Source organism: Babylonia areolata, chromosome 14 (genome assembly GCF_041734735.1).
Source record: "Babylonia areolata isolate BAREFJ2019XMU chromosome 14, ASM4173473v1, whole genome shotgun sequence".
Lineage (NCBI taxonomy): Eukaryota > Metazoa > Mollusca > Gastropoda > Neogastropoda > Buccinidae > Babylonia > Babylonia areolata.
In genome coordinates, this window is record NC_134889.1 from 3,605,721 (window position 1) to 3,627,467 (window position 21,747).

The 21,747-nt window shown below is 44.6% G+C and overlaps 1 protein-coding gene across 2 annotated transcripts; it reads left to right on the plus strand.

Moving 5' to 3' along the window:
• Positions 1-3,749: 3,749 nt before the first annotated feature.
• Positions 3,750-17,163, plus strand: LOC143289453 (uncharacterized). 2 transcript variants are annotated; one of them, XM_076598423.1, is made up of 6 exons: positions 3,750-4,546; positions 12,017-12,202; positions 13,128-13,267; positions 13,859-13,953; positions 15,877-16,108; positions 16,795-17,163. In XM_076598423.1, exons 1-6 carry the CDS (start codon positions 4,189-4,191, stop codon positions 17,050-17,052), a joined length of 1,269 nt encoding a protein of 422 aa, XP_076454538.1. In that variant the 5' UTR covers positions 3,750-4,188; the 3' UTR covers positions 17,053-17,163. The 2 variants fall into 2 exon arrangements, with proteins under 2 accessions (XP_076454538.1, XP_076454539.1); XM_076598424.1 differs by having other exon boundaries at positions 16,820-17,042.
• Positions 17,164-21,747: the final 4,584 nt, after the last annotated feature.

The following is a 21,747-nucleotide window of genomic DNA, read 5'->3' on the forward strand; positions in this document are numbered from 1 at the left end:
CTACACACACATACACACACGCACATGCACACTCACCCACACACACATCTTTTTTCTTCTCAATCTTCTACCCTCCTCATTCGTTTAGAAAATAAATCGGGATCTGTTTATTCGCAGAAATGTGTTGAATCTTGTGATTTTGTGCACACGGGTGAAAGCTCTTCAATTTGTCTTTGCACAATCACCAATAAAATCATTGTCATCATTTAGTAGTGGTAGTAGTAGTAGAGAGAATAATATATTCAAGCCCTGGTGTTTCTGTTTTCCATAAAGAAGTGGAAGAAGCATATAAAAACAACCACCACCACCACCACCAGCAACAACAACAATACACACACTCAGACACACACACACACATACACGTACATACACACACACACACACACACACACACACACACACACACTGTGACTATATCAATCAATACTGAAAGTCTCGTTTCGTAGGGACCCTTGCAGAGTCAGCCACGGAGCGTGTCTTTAGAAGACTTGGACACCCCTCCTCCCCTCCCCACTGCGGAAACCGTGGCAGCTCTGTCAGCTGCGTTGTGGTCAAAGGGAGGCAGCTCCTGACAGACTTGGGCTGTTTATCTGGAACGTTTGTTTCCCTTTATTTCGCCATCTCTCCCAGTAATGGATTCTCATGAATTATTTGCAAAAGACCTCAGAGATTTCTGAATCTGACCGGTACCCCTCGAAGAACGTGGATGAGAGAGAGAGAGAGACAGAGAGAGAGAGAGAGAGAGAGAGAGACAGAGACAGAGAGAGACAGAGAGACAGAGAGAGAGAGGCTTTGTTTGCCAACGCCTTCCTGCAATCCCATGCTTTCAATTCAATCACTGAAGTGAAATCGAGGGGAGCGCCTGTACGCTTTCTCTCTTTATAGACCACTGGAGAGTTCCGTGCTTACGAGGCGCGTCACATGATCTATGCTCTCGAAGCTGATTGGCTTTCCGACATTTCGAGCAACAAAGGCGTTCAAGAGAGACAGAACGTGCGAAACAGCAGGCTTCTTTTTTCTATTGTTTGCTCTTTTTGTATGTGCATACGATGGCACTTCATTGACCAGAGTCTGGTTGTAGCAATGGAGGCTATCATCTCAAGAAACGGAGGACAGCACGTGGTTGCTGCTTTTACCAATGTCGATCGCCTTTGGCGTTGCTCGGCTCGTATTTCGAGTAAAAGTTAGATGTGCATGCACAAGATCCAAGATGGCCGCGGATTTCTCCAGCGGTCTATAGCGGGAAAGCTTGGGAGGTCTACGGGTGGGTGAGGGGGAGAGAGGGGGAGGGGGGAGGGCGCCCCTCGCTTTTTCGCAGTGTGTGAGAAAACGTGAGAAGTCGAAAAGTCGAAAAGTCCCCCTTATCTATTGGTTTCTTGTCTTTTCCCAATACAATTCCTGGAGAAAAATGGGACAGTGAAAAAGAAGAGAGAAAGAGAGTGACGACTATGACGACGATGATCACGATGATGACAGTCGCGTTAGCAGAGACAATGACAGTGATCTGACACTGAAATTGACATCTGTTTATTGTGCAGTTTCACATGAGACAGGTCATTGCAATGCAAAGGCAAACACGCACACAAATTATGGCTATGTGTATACCTGAAACCTGATTATATACCAAGACTTGAACCGAACCAGACGGGTGCAATAGCCGAGTGGTTAAAAGCATTGGACTTTCAATCTGTGGGTCCTGGGTTTGATTCTCGGTAACGGCGCCTGGTGGGTAAAGAGTGGAGATTTTTCAGATCTCCCAGGTCAACATATGAGCAGACCTGCTTGTGCCTGAACCCCTTCGTGTGTATTTGCAAGCAGAAGATCAAATACGCACGTTAACAATCCTGTAATCCATGTCAGCGTTCGGTGGATCATGGAAACAAGAACATACCCACATGCACAACCCCGAAAACGGAGTATGGCTGCCTACATGGCAGGGTAAAAAGAGCCCTGCATGTAAAAACCCACCCGTGTACATACGAGTGAACGTGGGAACTGCAGCCCATGAACGAAGAAGAAGAAGAAGAATGTAAAAACGTGTCCTTTGTTGACCACGGTAACCTAAACACCAGGTGACTCAAAGACGGCATGCGTCCCACTGCCGGAGGAGCAAGTGTGCTTGCAGGGAACGTGGACAGACAAGTCCGCCAGCTGTTCTGGGAGAAGCCAAGGAGACCCGGCAGATGTCATCCACCTGTCAACCATCATCCATGGAGATAAGATAAGATAAGATAAGATAAGAATAACTTTATTATCTCCAACTGGAGAAATTTTGGTCAGGTGCATTATCACAACATAGACAAGTAAACAACATGGGGACCATAACTGTAAAAGCCAACAACAGCCCCTACAAATATTACGAAGATACAAATGTAAAAAATATCACATACATCGTTTCATACATACATCCACACACTGCAGGTAATAACTAGTATTCTTAATGTAAAAACAGAAAGAATTAAGAAACAGTATTTGAATATAATTATAAACATAGCCTACTATACTGCACATTGATTATAATAGACAGATAAGATAAGAATAAAGATGAATTGCGGAAAACCACAACCAGATAATCAGCACACACCCGCACCCCCCCCCCCCCCCCACCCCCACCCACCCACCCCACACACGTGGATAACTTGATTAAACAAGAGTAATAAACATATGTTTTCAAACAAAAGCATTTCACATATTCGCTTTTAAAAACATTGCAATTAATTATTACATCGTAATTATTAACTCTTTCCATACGAACAGCGAAAGAGACGACGTTAACAGCGTTTCACCCCAATTACCATCATCAAAATATTGCAAGCGGAAGGCTCTTATACTGAAGAGGTGAATGTTGACAAAGAATACCACAATTCTGACGACGGAAGCTAAAGGTTGGGTCATTCAGACACCCACTGGACATCCGAGGGGTCTGTGTAGAGGAGAAGAGAGGACTGGCCGTACTGAGTGAGTTAAACAGAAATATATTTAGAATATGGACGTTAGCGTTAGATTCCCTGCCTGCACTGTGTATCCCCCTTTCAACGAGGAGCGTGCTTGGCTGAACCCGTGTGATGTTCTGACTGAACTGTGTTGGAACTCTTCAGAAATGTCACAATGGTTTGGGTAAGTAGTAAGCAGGACAATACTGACATTTTTGTTTGTTTTTAATTCATCCAGTCCTCGAAGGGGAAATAAACGTGAAGACACACACACACACACACACACACTCAGACAGAGACAGAGACAGAGAGACAGTGAGAGGGAGAGAGAGAGAGGAAGAAAGAGAGTGAGAGTGAACGAGAGAGACAGAGAGAGACGAGTTAGAAAGCCCACTCAGCAGCAGGTGTGTGGAACAATGTCTGCATTGCTGTGTGATGGTGCTGGAGTGGATGGGTGGGGGGTGTGGGGGGGGGGGGGGAGATGCCGTGGATGGATGGGGGGAGGAGGAGGGCCATCAGTGGGAGGAAGAGCCATCAGCGGGGGGAGGGGCCATCAGTCAGGCCATCAGTTGGGAGGAGGGGCCATCAGTGAGGGGGAGGGGCCATCAGTCAGGCCATCGGTGGGGAGGAGGGGCCATAAGTGGGGTGGGGGTGGGGGGGGAGGGACCATCAGTCAGGCCATCAGTGGGGAGGAGGGGCCATCAGTGGGGGGAGGGGCCATCAGTGGGAGGGAGGGACCTGGGACCTATCACTTCTTGGCTCATACTGCAGTCTGCTCACTTGTCTCCGTGTCGCTGAAGCATTGAGACTGCTGTCCTGGAACACACAGCACTCTTTGTAACTCTCTTGTCACAAGTTTCCACCTGCTTCTTTGGGGAAAAGTGTGGTTGTTGAGCCACTGGAGTGTTGGGACTCCTGACATGAAATAGATAACACGCTTTGTAACTCTCTTGTAACAAGCTTACGTGTGCTGCTTTGGGCAAAACGAGTGATTATTGTTATTTGTGATTATTTGGCATTTGTTGTTTTTGTCTCTGCTATGGGATTTGCGAATGGACCGCTGATCTGGTTCTGAGTTAATGATAACAAAGTTTCCATTTAACACACTGACATAATATACTGTTTGTTAGTGTTCACAGTGTGGAGGTAGGACGTTCTTGTACTACAGGAATCAAGTCAGCTAAAGAAGAATCGATTAAAGAATATATATCCCTTTGTTTTTGGCACGTGAGAAGACAGCAGCGGGGTGAAGACGATGTGCAGCACACAGCAGCAGTGGTCCCAACCTTGTCAGCTGACTCAGCTGCTGGTACTGACGCTCTTTCTCACGGCTGGAGTTCCGTTGGCCACCGCCTCTGACATCCACATGAGAAGAGCTTCCTTCACGTACCATCCCAGCAATGACAACGCTGTGATCGAGGGATTCAGTCTTTTCGAGGTGCCAGCCCGCTCTCGCATCGAGTGCAGCAAGAAGTGTGTGGAGACAGAGGGCTGTGTCATGTGCACGTACTACCCGAGTCCCCAAAGACTGTCCGGCAGGTGTCAGTTATACTACGAGCAGCACAACTTGACGACGTCCAACTGGCGGATGGCCGAGGGAGCCAAAACCTACGGTCAGTGGTTGAAAAGCTTTTAGTGGGGAAAATGATGTAGATGTCTGATATAGACTGGTTGGATAGGGTCCTATATAGATTTGTGACTGGTTGGATAGGGTCCTATAGATTTGTGACTGGTTGGATAGGGTCCTATAGATTTGTGACTGGTTGGATAGGGTCCTATAGATTTGTGACTGGTTGGATAGGGTCCTATAGATTTGTGACTGGATAGGGTCCTATAGATTTGTGACTGGTTGGGTAGGGTCCTATAGATGATGTGACTGGTTGGATAGGGTCCTATATAGATTTGTGACTGTTTAGGTAGTGTCCTATAGATGATGTGACTGGTTGGGTAGGGTCCTATAGATGATGTGACTGGTTGGGTAGGGTCCTATAGATGATGTGACTGGTTGGGTAGGGTCCTATAGATGATGTGACTGTATGGGTAGGGTCCTATAGATGATGTGACTGGTTGGGTAGGGTCCTATAGATGATGTGACTGGTTGGGTAGGGTCCTATATAGATTTGAGACTGGTTGAACTGGGTCCTATATAGACTTGGGACTGGTTGGATAGGGTCCTATATAGATTTGTGACTGGTTGGATGGGGTCCTATAGATTTGTGACTGGTTGGATAGGGTCCTATATAGAGTTGTGACTGGTTGGGTAGGGTGCTATAGATTTGTGACTGGTTGGATGGAGTCCTCTCACCACATTGGTCCAGATATCCAGGTTGGTTGTGATGTCCTTTATTATGAATTCGGGAACGTGACGAAATATGGGAAAGGGAACGCGAAAATGAGGGGTTAAAGGGCAAAGGACTGGCACAATTCGTACAAGAAGAGAGAGAGAGAGAGGGAGAGAGAGAGAGAACAACAAGAACCAAATCAACCAACCAACCAACCAAAACAACAACAACAACAACAAAACTGTGGACAAAACAACAAAGTCCTCGTAAGCAAACTTACACCTGTGCCAATCAACGTTCATTCACTCATTCGCTCCTCCTCACTCTCCTCTCTCTTTACTTTCTGTAGGGGGTGGTGTGTGGAGAGTGGTGTGTGGAGGGTGGTGGGTGGTGGGGAGGGTGGTGTGTGGAGAGTGGTGTGTGGAGGGTGGTGTGTGGAGGTGGTGTGGGTGGTGTGTGGTGGGTGGTGTGTGGAGGGTGGTGAGGGTGGTGTGTGGAGGGTGGTGTGTGGAGGGTGTGAAGGTGGTATGTGGAGGGGATTGTGTCGAGGGGATTGTGGTGGAGGGGTGTGTGTGGAGGGTGATGTGTAGAGGATGATGCGAAAGGTGGTGTGTGGAGGGTGGTGTGTGGAGGAGGAAGGGAGGGAGGTGTGTGTGTGTGTGTCTGTGGGGGGTGGGGGGGGGGGGTGTGTGGATTGGGTGGTGGTGAAAGGTGGTGGGGTGGAAGGGGAAAGGCAGGGTGGTGCACAGGGGGAGTTGGATGTACTGGTACCGTGGGACTGTGCACAGCAACACTTTTGCCCACGGGGCCCCGTGTTACCCTGTCACGGTCAGCACACACATAGCAGGGAGGGTTATACATGACGCAGGGGTGTTCGTGTCACCGCATCGCTCGGCCGTGTCTGTTCTGGTTGACTGGCGAAATGGAGGGTGAAGCTGACTGTGTTGGGTGCAGTGGTATCAGTTCTGTGGTCTGGTCTGCAGTACTGACGTCAATGGTGGTTCGGGAGGTATGAGGGGTGATGGGGGTGGGGGGTGTGGGACAAAAGTCGTAAATACAAGAAAGCAAATAACACGCAGAAAGAGAGAGAGAGAGAAGATAGGAGAGAGGGAGGGGAGAGGAGAGACAGAGAGAGAGAGAGAGAGAGAGAGAGAGAGAGAGAGAGAGAGAGAAACACAGGAGAGATATATTTTGGAGAGTGAGAGAGAGAGAGAGAGAGAGAGGAGAGGGAGAGGTGAGGGAGGGAGAGAGAGAGAATGTGAAAGAGAGAGAGAGAGAGAGAGAGAGAGAGAGAGAGAGAGAGAGAGAGAGAGAGAGAGAGAGGGTCAACTTGGTGGTACCATCATTTGCTGTATTTTGTTTTCATGTCGAGTGAAGAAAACTTAGTGCCAGAGAAAATTGAAAACTCTGTAAAAAATAACCCATAAGAAAAAAGAAACAGTAAAAAAACCCCAACAAAAGAATGAATTGTGTGACAAGGGCGCACAGCTGATTGGTTTTTTACGCACTAATGGCAGTGTTAATTTTAATAAGGAGAACAATAATAGCAATCTCAGGGGCGTCGCGGTTGACTGAGCATCGCTTTTGTGGAGTTTATCGAAGCGGGAACGCTTGAAATCTGCAGAGGTAGGCCTATTGATCTCGCGCACAGGTGACAAATCTTCACAGTCGTCAGGCATCACATTCCATATATGGGAAGTCACGTGCTGTCAGTGTCAGCCCGGAGATATTGTTAACACTGAAGGGTGAATTATGGTGGACACTGAAGGGTGAATTATGGTGGAGGGTGAATTATGGTGGACACTGAAGGGTGAATTATAGTGGAGGGTGAATTATGGTGAAGGGTGAATTATGGTGGACACTGAAGGGTGAATTATGGTGGAGGGTGAATTATGGTGAAGGGTGAATTATGGTGGAGGGTGAATTATGGTGGACACTGAAGGGTGAATTATGATGGAGGGTGAATTATGGTGAAGGGTGAATTATGGTGGACGCTGAAGGGTGAATTATCATGGACACTGAAGGGTGAATTATGGTTGATGCCGAAAGGGTGAATTATGGTGAACACAGAAAGATGAATTATGGTGGAGGGTGAATTATGGTGGCGGGTGAATTATGGTGGACACTGAAGGGTGAATTATGGTGGAGGGTGAATTATGGTGGACACTGAAGGGTGAATTATGGTGGAGGGTGAATTATGGTGGACACTGAAGAGTGAATTATGGTGAAGGGTGAATTATGGTGAAGGGTGAATTATGGTGGAGGGTGAATTATGGTGGACACTGAAGGGTGAATTATGGTGAAGGGTGAATTATGGTGGACACTGAAGAGTGAATTATGGTGGAGGGTGAATTATGGTGGAGGGTGAATTATGGTGGACACTGAAGAGTGAATTATGGTGAATTATGGTGGACACTGAAGGGTGAATTATGGTGAAGGGTGAATTATGGTGGACACTGAAGATTGCATTATGAAGGACCACAGCCATGAAAATACCCCTTTGTTTATTGGGAGAAAGATTTTTGCTTAGTTTTTTTGTTTTTGGTAAACTTTGGAATAGGGGCAACACATAAGATGTTTTTGTTGTTGTTGTTTTGTTGTTGTTGTTGTTGTTTCAGAAAGTGTTTGTTTCTGTTCTTTCTTTTGACATTCTTTTTCAAACACATCGCTCGTTTCCTAGTATATAAATTCATCACACACTGTATCCAGTTTATTTGTTGATTACTTATTAGCAGTAGTTAGTCAATTTTTCCATACATGATACTATTTGCAAAGTCAGTCATTTGATCAGTCAACCGATCGATAATTGATTGACTCATCGGTCATTTTATTCATTGTTTTATCGTGGTCTGTCTCATCTGTCAACAACCTAAAACTGTGTAATGAAATAGAATCTGAGTTGTTTGGCATGCCAAATTGTTTGCCTCTTCATTCATGTAGGTATATTAGTTAAAATGTGTATATCTGATCAGACTTCAAACTTACTTACTTACTCATTTACACATCATCACTCCTTTCATTTCATTCACTTCATGTATGTCGTCAAAATAATTATTGTATTCATAAATATAACACTGCATTCATTTATTATTGTATTTAAAACGAAGTCATTGTTGATATTTTACCATTTTATCATTACTGAATGATAATTGAATGATATGAATACTTATATAGCGCCTGTCCTCGGTCGGAGACCAAGCTCTTAGCGCTTAACAAACACGGGACCATTTACACAACAGGTTGCCTACCTGGTTAGAGCCGACTGACGGCTGCCATTGGGCGTTCATCATTCGTTTCCTGTGTCATTCAATCAGATTTCAGGCACGCACACATACACAATCAGATAGACGTGTAACATTTTACATGTATGACCGTTTTGTTTATCTATCCCGCCATATAGGCAGCCATACTCCGTTTTGGGGTGTGTGCATGCTGGGTATGTTCTTGTTTCCATAATCCATCGAACACTGACATGCATTACAAGATCTTTAACGTGCGTATTTTATCTTCTGCGTGCGTGTGCACACCAAGAGGGTTCAGGCACAAACAGGTCTGTATATATGTTGACCTGGGAGATCGGAAATATCTCCACCCTTCACCCACCAGGCGCCGTCACCGAGATTTGAACCCGGGCCCCTCAGATTGAAGTCCAACGCTTTAAACCACTCGGCTATGACGCCCATTTGATCTGCTTGTTTACCACTCATTTCTCGCTGAAATGCATGTTATTCGGCTGTTTCTGGGCTGTAGTATTTTTCTGTCTGGGTGATCAAACAGTCATAAAGGGCAGAATTACAAACGGATTTCTGTGTGTTTCATAATTGATAAGCTGAGAACACAAATGTTCATTAACCCACTTTTGGTGGTTTGGTAATTTGCTACTGTTGTTGTAATAATGCTACGTTCACACTAGGCTGTAACCACGATCTAACCAAATGGTTACATCGCTCTCTAACTCACTGGAACCACGAATTTTTGGTTGCAGTGGGTTCCCATCGGTTAGACGATTTTTCGGGAAGACCCGATTTTTGGTTAGATAGGTGGTTAGATGGCCCCCAAAAATATGACTCGGGAGATAACAATTTTTCGAGGTTACATCGCCCGATCAAGTTATAAACGGTTACAAAGGCATTCACACTAGTCCCCGTCGGTTCCAGTGAGTTAGAGCAGAAAATAGAGGCGGAGCCGAGTTTGAAAAAAAACTCCGACGTCAAAACAAAATAGCATGCCTTGCACGCACGCTGCGTGCGGTATGCAAATTGTCTGGCCGGACACATCTAACCGACTGCAAGTGATTGCAACCTTCTTTGCATGGTTGGGGTCAGTTATAGTGAGTTACATCGACGCGTGTTGTAACTTGATCAGTTACAGTGTGAATGTATTTAAGCTGGCTGACTGACATTTTTTTCGTTCTTCTTGCTGCGTCTACACGAATCCACGACACACGAGACTGATTTTTCGACATGTCGTCTTCTGACTCTGATGTTACTGCTTCCGACCTGTCCCTGGCTGCACCTCAAGACCCCCCACCTCATGGAAACCCACGGGAACCACAGAAAACAAAAGTATACCCCAATCTGTACATGACGCCTCAGCCACAGCACCCCTGTAACTTGGCTTGTAACTTGTTCAAGTTAGAACGAAGTTACAACGGTAGTTAGATGCCACCAGTCTAACTTCAGCGCAAAACAAAACCCAGCCAGCGAGCGAGAACTGCTGCTCTCAGTCACAAAACGCGCGGGAAAAGGGGCGGAGCCTAATAGTTAGACAGTGGTTAGACGCTTTCCGTTCACACATGCTGTATGAAAAATCTAGAGTTTGTCTCATGGTAGTTACATCCCTCAATGTAACCATTTGGTTAGATCATGGTTACAGCCTAGTGTGAACGTAGCATAAGGAGTTGTCGGTTTCGTTTCGAACCCCACGATTCTACAAAGCTTCTCGAAATCTACGGGCCCACTTGTATTTCAGCTCTTTTGATGGAGAAATAGTATCACTTTTTTAGTTTCTTAGCCAACAAACCACACATCTTAGATAATAGTAAAATTATAAATCAGACAACAACAAAAATCTACAACGTAGACCGACCATTTTGTCAAAAACATCAGTCTGCGTTCAAACAATTCAAAATTATTTTTGCAACATCTATTTTCAGTTGGTGCTGTTTATGGAATAAGATACAAGCGTATTTCCAACAAAATCCTAAACGTTTTGCCTTCATTCATTGATGAAGGCCAGACTAGATCCACACCTGTCTTATACGTGGTGAACAATGTTAGATAATAATGGACATTTATATCGCGCGTTTCTCCAGAAATACTGCTCAAAGCGCTTTACATTTCGTTCCCCGCTCCCCACCTCCCCATCAATACTCCTCTCCACCCCCACACCCCACCCCCACGGCAGCACGTGACAGGAAACACACTTGCAAACATTGGAAACCAACCCACCCACCCATGACGGTCTCCAGAAAACGCATCTCTGCAACATGCACTCAGGCACGCGCGCGCACACACACACGAACGCACGGACACTCACCAGTACCCCGCCACACACACACGGCAAACAGCCTCTCCACAACAAAACAGTGCAGCCAAAACCAGATCACACCAAGACAAACAACACACACAACTCTCAAACGATTCTAGATCTACCGATACAAACAAAAGCAGACAGATCCAAATGCCCAAACCTTTATACAAGATCTAAATGGGCATCTCTCGATTGGGGGGGTGTGTTCGATTTTGAAGACACATAGCTACATTTATTAGCTGACGACATGCGCAGTATGCATGAAGGATTTTGCCGAAACACGTTTGTGGTGCCGTTAACCTCGAACATTGCCGTTATCCTCGACAAAAACGTTGAACTGCATGAATCGTAAGTCTGATTGATGAGGAATCAATCTAGAACTGACCGGCACATCTTTTTTTGTTATCAAAATTAATGTAATGTGATGACGAAAGAGAACGAGATAAAAATTATTATGAATTAAAATAATAAAACCTCCATCCAGACTTCCAAAAGAAAATGAGCACTCCCCAGCTGGCCCCACGTACCCGTGTAATTATCATTATTCGTTAATTCATTTCATTTGGCCATTTATGGTATCATTGTTGTTATTGGTAATATCATTCATATCATTTGTTCTTTTTTGTTCATTTATTTATCTATTTTTATTTGTATTTATTTTTTATTATCATTTTAGTCTACTGATTAATTTAACTATACCTACTTACCTATTTATCTATGCATCTTATTTTTACTTCATTTTATCTTATTGTATTTTCCCTCAGGGCCTGAACTGATGTGAATTTTCCTACCTCAATACAGAGCACCTAAATTTACTTTAGATTGATCTTTTCTTGAATAACTCTTGTCACTGAATGAGCAGGGATCCGTTATTATCTTTAAAGTCTTAACTCCCGAGAGCAAGGTTTCGGTTGCGCCCCTTTTCTCTGCATTCAAATTTTGTATTACGTGTAGCTGACACATTTTGTACTTTCCAAAGTCAATTCAGGTCTAGATTGGAAGCTGCTAGGCAAATCTCGCTCTCTGCCATAAATGAAGCTAAACCGTAGCTTTATTAGGCTTTTATTTTGAATAAACCTTCACCGACGTCACAGTGTCAGACTCTGGTGAGAAACTGGCTTGATTCAAATCGCCCGCCATTTATAGTCCGGTTCAGGCTTTAACTGCAAGTTAGAATAACAGCAGTTCGAGGATAACGGCACCACACATTATGCCGTTAACCTGGAACATTGCCGTTATCTACTGACGACGTGGTTGTGGTGTCTGAAGCACGCGTGTGCCCCGAAGGCTACTTTGTTGGGTGTGACCACTGCCTCCTTGCTGTGGATGATCCCGCCAACTACACAGAGGCCCGGAACTCAAGCTACTCTGTGGCCGGAGGACTGCTGCCAATGCCCACGACATATGCTGTAAACACGTGCATTCTCTACTACGTCGAGGAGATGTTAGTCAACGGTATGTTGTTGCTGAAGTAATGTCCGTATTTCACTTCCTGTATCCTCCCTCCCCCCTCCCCACATCCCTCATTATCCTAAAGCACACACAACACACGTGTTTTTGTTTTATAATAGCTGCGTTACAGTCCTTTCAGAATGAAAATCATACAACAGATTGGTTTCAATCTGTCAACAAACCATTAGGTGCATGATTTTGTCAAATATTACATCTATGAATAGACGTGAATTGGAAATGCTAATATAAACATGATCTGCCTAGAGAATTGAATAGGCAACAGGTGTCATCATGGTTTTGTTATCCAGATATGTAGTGGTAACCCCCTTCCAGAACTCAAAAACGAATTTTGTACAGTCCAATTAGGTTCTTTATCCTTCAAATTATGTGAAATACATTATTTTTCTTTGCTAGTTTTCATAAAGGCCAGTTCGGTATCAATGTCCACTGCTGTTGTTCTGTTGCATGAAACTGTCTTCCTGGACAATTATAAATAGAAACTTCTTCTTCTTCTGCGTTCACTCGTATGCACACGAGTGGGCTTTTACGTGTATGACTGTTTTTACCCCGCCATGTAGGCAGCCATACTCCGTTTTCGGGGGTGTGCATTCTGGGTATGTTCTTGTTTCCATAACCCACCGAACGCTGACATGAATTACAGAATCTTTAACGTGCGTATTTGATCTTCTGCTTGCATATACGCACGAAGGGGGTTCAGGCACTAGCAGGTCTGCACATAAGTTGACCTGGGAGATCGTAAAAATCTCCACCCTTTACCCACCAGGCGCCGTCACCGTGATTCGAACCCGGGACCCTCAGATTGACAGTCCAGCGCTTTAACCACTCGGCTATTGCGCCCGTCTGTAAATAGAAACATCTTCATTGTGTCACGTTCATCATTTTGAGGCCAACGTTTTCATAATCACAGAGATTCCCAATGGTGTCGTGGAGTGTCAAGCCGGGTCGGTGAGGTGTGACCCTGGGTACCTGTACTCCCTGAACGACACCTCCTTCACCTGTGGTCAGCAGCTCGGTCAGTGTGGCCGCTCCATCTGGACTGGACAGGAGGTGGGTCTGGGGACGTGCGCCGAGGTTTTCTCATCTGCTTTGTGACGGCGTCTGCCATAGAGTCAGGTCTTCTTGCTTGTCGAGGAGGACATATCAGGCCTGAATACTCGTCAGTTCTTAAATTAACTCTCTCCATACGAACGGCGAAAGAGACGACGTTAACAGCGTTTCACCCCAATTACCACCATCAAAATATTGCAAGCGGAAGGCTCTTATACTGAAGAGGTGGAATGTTGACAAAGAATCCCACAATTCTGGCGACAGAAGCTAAAGGTTGGGTCATTCAGACACCCACTGGACATCCGAGGGGTCTGTATAGAGGAGAAGAGAGGAGTGGCCATACTGAGTGAGTTAAAAAAAAATGTTTTAAAAAAAAGCAGAAAAAGAGAAGTATAGCTAACATGTTCAATCAACTGAGGGATTTATGTTTATTTCATATTTATCATTTATTTACTTAAAAAAAAATTTCTAAAGGGCAGTGGCAGGGCTAGGTAAGAAAGAGTATTTATGTATTTTGTGTATCTCCTGACTGTGTAAAACAAAACGCCGTACCGTGCGGTGACCGTGCACCCTGTCTGTCCATGTCCACAGGCCAACGCCGTCAAGGATCAAGGGTTCCCCCTGCCCCGGGTTCCCTCCCCTGGGTGGACGGTGTCTGTCACTGGATCCCCCACTGCCTTTACCAGGTACACCCCCCTCCCACACACACAATCACACACACATACAGACACACACACACGCGCGTGCGTGCACACACACACACACACACACACAAACCACACATACACATACACACTATATACATATACCTATCTATCTATCTGGTACGTGCATGTTTTGCTCTTGGGAATGTGTATGTTGTGCTTTCAAGTACATGCATAATTACTTGCAGGTATATGCATGTTTATGTGTGGTGAGACAGAGAGGAGAGATGGTGGTGAGAGAGGTGTGTGTCAGTTTCTAGATTTGTGCTCACGATTGTTTGTACTGCCCCTGTGTAGGAAGGGATTCATTGCTGAATGGACATAAAAATGATTGTCATTGTCATTGTCCATCTATGTATGTATGTATGTATGTATCTATCTATGATTGTCAGTCGTTTTCGACTATGGCCATCAGAACAGCAGAGGAGGTAACTGCTGTCCCAACTATCTGGGCAAGCATTTGACTGTAGTGGAGAGTGTCTTGTCCAAGTTACATCCCCACTTTCTCGGTCAAGAGGGGTTTTAGGACAGTCGGCGTTGGGATGGTTCCCAAAGGCCAATAACCCCCAAGGCTGCAGCACTAAGAGCCAGTACAATTTTGCCTCCTAGTTTGAGAATCATAGTCCTTCACAAGAGACTAAGCTTAAGTGATTTCCCACTGCATTGGAGAAACCATTGATAATACAGCTCTCACTTTGCTGTTGGCCCAACTGTAAACTGTAAACTGTAAATCTATGTCAGTCTGTGATATGTGCTCACGCACACATGTCTATATGTATATATATATGCATATATATATATTTATATGTATGTATGTATATAGATAGATGTACACACACACACACACACACACACACACACACACACACACACACAAACACGAGCGCTCGCGCGTGCACACACACACACACACACACACACATATATATATTGTATTGTAATATTATTTTTTTGTCACAACAGATTTGTCTGTGTGAAATTCAGAATTTGCCAGGGACAACCCTTTCGTTGCCGTGGGTTCTTTTACGTGCGCTTAGTGCATGCTGCACACGGGACCTCAGTTTATTGTCTCATCCGAATGACTAATGTCCAGACCACCACTCAAGGTCTACTAGAGGGGGAGAATATATCGTGATTCGAACCAGTGCGCTCAGATGCAGCTCGCTTCCTAGACGGACGCGTTACCTCTAGGCCATCACTCCACTGTAAACACATATATATATATGTTCGAACATGTATTCATTTACTTATTCATAGAAAGTAGAAAACCATATCAGCAATTATGATCATCGTATTTCCTCCCACTGACCTTATTCCACCCACCTCCCCAGGACACCTCGCTCGCCCACCACCACTATCATTCTTCTTCTCCTGTACCCGGGCTCTGCTCTCCCCCAGACCCCGCCCACTTTTCCTCCTCCTCCTTCCACTCCTTCTTCTTCTTTTGCTTCTCCTCCTTCTCCTCCTTCCACTCCTCCTTCTTTTGCTTCTCCTCCTTCTCTTCCTGTTCCTCCTTCTCCTCCTCCTTTTACTCCTTCTTCTTCTTTTCCTCTTCCTCCTTCCCCTTCTTCTCCTTCCACTACTTCTTTTGCTCCTTCTCATCTTCCTATTCCTCCTTCTCCTTCCCCCTTCTTCTCCTCCTCCCAATCTTCTTCTCCTCCCCCCTCTTCTTCGTCTTCTGTTCCTCCTCCTCCATCTTCTGCTCCTACTCCTTCTTCTCCGCCTCCTTCTCCTCCTCCTTCTTCTCCTTCTCCTCCTCCTCCTCTACTTCTTCTTCTTCTATGTGAAGAGTCACTGGGGTGTCCCACAGAAGAACAGTTCACCAGATTTCTCCAGGTCTGTCGGTAACGTGTCAAAGCGTGGTTACTCTGCCACCCTCAAATAAAGATCATTTTGACCCGACAGTTTTTCCATAGACTATTGGAATAAGGAGGAAACCTTGGTGGTCAATCACATGGGCGTCCGGATGAGTGGGACCTACGGGTCTTACCAGAGTGTGTTCATCAACGAAGCCGTGCTGTCCGGTGGCTCCTGGACTTGGGGTCATCAGGAGGACTTCTTCCCCAGACCCTACCCCTTCGACACTGGCAAGGAGTTCACCGTGAAAATTGTGGCCACTGAGGACAACAGTCTGACGGTTAGTGTAATGATAATGGTGGTGGTGGTGTTGTAAGGCAAGGAGCTCACCGTGAAAATTATAGCCACTGAGGACAGCAGTCTGACGGTTAGTGTAATGATAATGGTGGTGGTGTTGTAAGGCAAGGAGTTCACCGTGAAAATTGTAGCCACTGAGGACATGGTGGTGGTGTTGTAAGGCAAGGAGTTCACCGTGAAAATTGTGGCCACTGGGGACAGCAGTCTGACGGTTAGTGTAATGATAATGGTGGTGGTGTTGTAAGGTTCGTTCATCAGATCCACACAGAACACTGGTTGGACTCTGTATTCCATTCGCCTACAGGCTACAGTACAGAAAGGTCAACACACGAAGAGAGTCAGAGTGGAAGTTGTGGGAGCGATAACTCATGCACGGAAAAGCAGGCGGAGAGCAGAGACAAAGAGGGTAGTGCCATAGCGTGGGAAAAGGGGGAAGGAGGTGGGGAGAGTGAGTAGTGTTGATTAAGAAGAGAGTGAAAATGAACATACCAGGGCATATGTGTTGTGGTGTGTGTGTGTGTGTGTGTGTGTGTGTGTGTGTGTGTGTGTGTGTAGGGTCATGATACACTTTGTGACAGGGTCAATATGCTGTATGTTATCATCCAATAATGATAATGATGATGATGATGGTGATGATGATGATGATAACAACAACAACAACAACAACAGTCTTGCTGTGTGTTCTGTGACCCAGTTCTACGCCAACGAGGTGAAGATAGCCACCCGCACCATTGCGAAGTCCATCCAAGACATCAGCTGTTTGAAAATCCCGGGCGACGTGACCCTTTCCTACGTCAGCCTCCGGTGCGCCTAGGTACACACGCCTTGATGACGTCAGCACCAGTCACTTCCGGCTGCAGACACCGATCGACGGACATGACGTCACCAAAACTGGACATCCGGACCGGAAAAGCAGCGCTTCACTAAACGGCACACAACCGTCCCAGATTGCTTGAATCCTGGACGCATGACTTGTCAAATGCAAGAATGCTGCCCAGAACATTTTTCTGTTAATTTTTTTAAAGTCTCTGTTGTTGATCTTCTGGTTCACTTACTGATCTCTGTCTCTTTGTAAGTAGATATAGCATCACAACCCTCCCCCCCCCTGACCCCCCCCCCCCACACACACACACCCACACACCCACACACATCCAGCCTTCCTCCAGCTACACACACATACACACACGCGCATGCACACTCACCCACACACACATTTTTTTCTTCTCAATCTTCTACCCTCCTCAGAAAATAAATCGGGATCTGTTTATTCGCAGAAATGTGTTGAATCTTGTGATTTTGTGTACACGGGTGAAAGCTCTTCAATTTGTCTTTGCACAATCACCAATAAAATCATTATCATCATTTAGTAGTGGTAGTAGTAGTAGAGAGAATAATATATTCAAGCCCTGGTATTTCCGTTTTCCATAAAGAAGTGGAAGAAGCATATAAAAACCAACACCACCACCACCACCAAAATGTAATGTTTAAGATGAGAAAGATCAGTTTAAAGCAAATGAACCCCCCTAGCATTAATTAGAGAATAATTTCCCTTTTTTACTATCTGCAGGAAAGACATGCACCAGAAATATAACTTCCATGCTTAGCAAAAAAAAAGTTCCTGTTTGAACAAAAAATGATAAAAATGACTGCTCTTGATCCTGTGTCAGAATATCAGATCAAAGTGCCAAGTATAGAGAATAAAAATAATATTAATATAACAGTAAATTCAGTTTGCATATAATTTTTTTTGGGGGGGCCTATCCCAGATGTGCAATATTGTTTTAAACAAGAAAGCTGGAAAGAACAGAATTTTTCCTGTTTTTATGCCAAATTTGGTGTCAACTGACAAAGTATTTGCAGAGAAAATGGCAATGTTAAAGTTTACAACGGACACACAGACACACACACAGACAACCGAACACCAGGTTAAAACACAGACTCACTTTGTTTACACAAGTGAGTCAAAAAAGACAAAAATATGTTTCAGTTTGGATGGTACTGCTGCCCTAATGGAGATAGACGTGAGGGAAAACGTAATGGTAAAAAAAAAGACGAAGTGCTTTTTGAATGCAGATAGTAAACGGCCCAACAATCGGTTTATATCACAGATTGACATAAGTTTTCATTTGGGCCAACAGCAAAGTGAGAGCTGTATTATCAATGGTTTCTCCAGTCAATGGGAAATCATTTACAGCTTAGTCTTTTGTGAAGGACTATGACTCTCAAACCAGGAGGCAAAATTGCACTGGCTCTTAGTGCTGCAGCCTTGTGGGCTAGTTGGCCTTTGGGAACCATCCCAACGCCGACTGTCCTAAAACCCTCTTGGCCGAGAGAGTGGGGATGTAACTTTGGCAAGACACTCTCAACTATAATCCAATTCTAGCCCAAATAGTCGGAACAGCAGTTGCCTTTTCTGCTGTTCTGATGGTCATAGTCGGACACGACTGAGTGTCAGATATATATATATAGTAAACGAGCTGGAAAAGAGTATAAAAGATGTACAAACAAGAGAGGCAAGGCCTTCAAGACTCACTTGTGACACACTTAAAAAAAAAAATCTAATCGTTAAAATGTGTTCTGTATTTGTTATTATAAAGCTCTGCGTAGAAAAAGAAAGAAAAAAAAGTCCTAACCAGATTCGAACCCCGCGTGTTCAGGTGAGAAGAAACTGCCTTATCCATTACACTATCGTGGCTGCTTAGCTGACGTTCTAAAATTTAACATTTGAACATACTTTTTTTTTTAAAGGGCGATACATCAATTGCAGTATTCGCAGTGAGAACGCTGTTTAAATCATATTATTCTGGTGTATCTTGGGCATTCAAAAAATCTTTAATGGCAATAAAAAAATTCTTTTTAATGGCTATCCCCGCAATCACACTGCAACATTTTGCCGTTTTCACTAGATCTAGATAGATGCACAAGTGTAGTTACACCCGCCGGGAATGTAGTATGACACGGTCGATTCAATTTCTCTTTTATGTTCATTCTAGTTTTATAGTTTTAAAGTTGATATGAAAATTTAGTATTTTGTTAAACTAATAACATGTAGAGCCAAGTACAAGTACTTCTAAACGTCGTAAGAAGTGAAAAGGACTTCATTTTGAGAAAAGTCAAGACTTTCATCGTGATCAGTTCAAGGGTATTAACTCGCATGGTTTACAGTTTTTAACTGTGAATTCCGACTGATTCTGTGGATATTTTTATGGCAGTTTGGGGCATAATCCAGTAAGTGATGAATAAATATTTAACGGTCTCCTTCTCCAACTTTCCATAACATGTTATCGTGTATTGTCCATTGAATATAGGATTGAACGGGCAGGTCAACAACTTGAAACAAAATGGCGTCGTTCGCGTTCGCAAAGAATATGAGCACGCGCTTTGAATGTGTATAAATATGTGTACGCAATTGATTTTTGCCCATGACCTTCAGGGCTCAGCCAACAGATCTGTAAAGTCCACTCGTCATATTGATTTTAGTATTTTCCGAAAAAGACCACTTGGGCGAATGAACATAGTGAAAGCACTGTACACTGAGAGTAAAACACACCAGCTTTTTATGTATTGAGTATAATTTCAAAATGTAATGTTTAAGATGAGAAAGGTCAGTTTAATGCAAATTAAGTCCCCTAGCATTAATTACAGAGTAATTTCCCTTTTTTACGATCTGCACCAAGACGTTTGCAAAATAAATAAAACTTCCATGCTTAGCAAAAGAAGTTCCTGTTTGAACAAAAAATGATAATAATGACTGCTCTTGTTGTCAGAATATCAGATCAAAGTGCCAAGTTTAGAGAATACAAAAAATATAAATATAACAGTAAATGCAGTTTGCATATAATTAGGCTTCATTTTTTATTTTTTTGTGCCCATCCCAGAGGTGCAATATTGTTTTAAACAAGATGACTAGAAAGAACTGAATTTTTCCTATTTTTGTGCCTAATTTGGTGTCAACTGACAAAGTATTTGCAGAGAAAATGTCAATGTTAAGTTTACCACGGACACACAGACGCACACACACACACACACACACACACACACACACACACACACACACACACACAACATAGACAACCAAACACCAGGTTAAAACAAAGATTGTGATTTATTTAGACATTTACATGTAAGATGCAGTTGAAAGTAAAATAAACATACTGGAGTTTGTTCAACAGAAATAAGAATAAGATAAGATTGCTTGCATGTAAAATATTTTATGACGTGTTTAGAAATACATGAATCACTAGCCGCCGTGGTGAAGTGGTTAGCGTTGCGGACTGACGGCCAGGGGATGTGGGTTCGAATCCAAGCGGAGGTGGGTTTTTCAGCCCACAGCTGACTCCTACCCAGAGTTGAGTGTGCTATAACCTGAAACGGGAAGACAGCCGAGTTTCATCCACTCCATGGATGTGTCTTTGGGTGTGTTGCTCAAATGTCCTGACCAACACTGCAAGTGTATGTATCTCTCGGGCCTGGTTGATGCCGGGATATCATTATAACAGGAGGCGTAGAGTACAGCATTGACACATAGTCCCAAACCTGAATGGACCTCCGTAGCAACATCGTCATCGTCATCCTGCTTCGTCATCTCTCTCTATATATATATATATATATATATTTAAAGTCCCGAATTTTGTGGCCTTTGATGCCCTGCTCTCATGGTGACCCCAGTTTCGATACCCCTCCACTTACGTGCTTGGGGATGAGACCTGTCAATGTCTTCGGTGTCGGCAGATTCATGGTTGGGGGGCGGGGAGGGGGGCGGAAAGGAGGCGGGGGCGAGGGGGGGGAGTGAGGGGGGATTAAGGGGGTGGACGCTCACTCAGTCTGGCACCGCAAATAAGCCATGGAGAATGAGCGGCGTGGGGAGTGATGTCACTGGAACGGTGCCGGTATTTATTTATTTATTTAATTTATTTATATTTCTTTTTATCACAGCAGATTTCTCTGTGTGAAATTCGGGCTGCTCCCCCCCCCCCCCCCCCCCCCCCCCCCCCCCCCAGGGAGAGCGCGTCGCTACCTAGAGGTAACGCGTCCGCATAAGAAGCGAGAGAATCTGAGCGCGCTGGTTCGAATCACGGTTCAGCCGCCGATATTTTCTCCTCCTCCACTAGACCTTGAGTGGTGGTCTGGACGCTAGTCATTCGGATGAGACGATAAACCGAGGTCCCGTGTGCAGCATGCACTTAGCGCACGTAAAAGAACCCACGGCAAAAAAAGGGTTGTTCCTGGCAAAATTCTGTAGAAAAATCCCCTTCGATAGGAAAAACAAATAAAACTGCACGCAGGAAAAAATACACACACACACACACACACACACACACACACACACACACACACACACACACACATACAAAGGGTGGCGCTATAGTATAGCGACGCGCTCTCCCTGGGGAGAGCATCCCGAATTTCACACAGAGAAATCTGTTGTGATAAAAACAAAAAAAAAAGAAATACAAATACAAATATGTACTGGATTTCGAAGTGATTTTTCACGCACTGACACACATACACACACACACTCCTTAGCTCTTCCCAGCAGCAGCTAGGCTTTACATGCCTCGCCCGCGCGTTGGGCCTTTGCATAAGTTGGGCATCTGGTCGTCTACGTGGCGTTGCGCGTAT

Coding starts and splice junctions, on each gene's coding strand:
- LOC143289453 (XM_076598423.1), top strand. CDS start 4,189: ATGTGCAGCACACAGCAGCAGTGGTCCCAACCTTGTCAGCTGACTCAG. Junction 12,203..13,127: donor CGAGGAGATGTTAGTCAACG/GTATGTTGTTGC, acceptor TCATAATCACAG/AGATTCCCAATGGTGTCGTG. Junction 13,954..15,876: donor TCCCCCACTGCCTTTACCAG/GTACACCCCCCT, acceptor TTGACCCGACAG/TTTTTCCATAGACTATTGGA.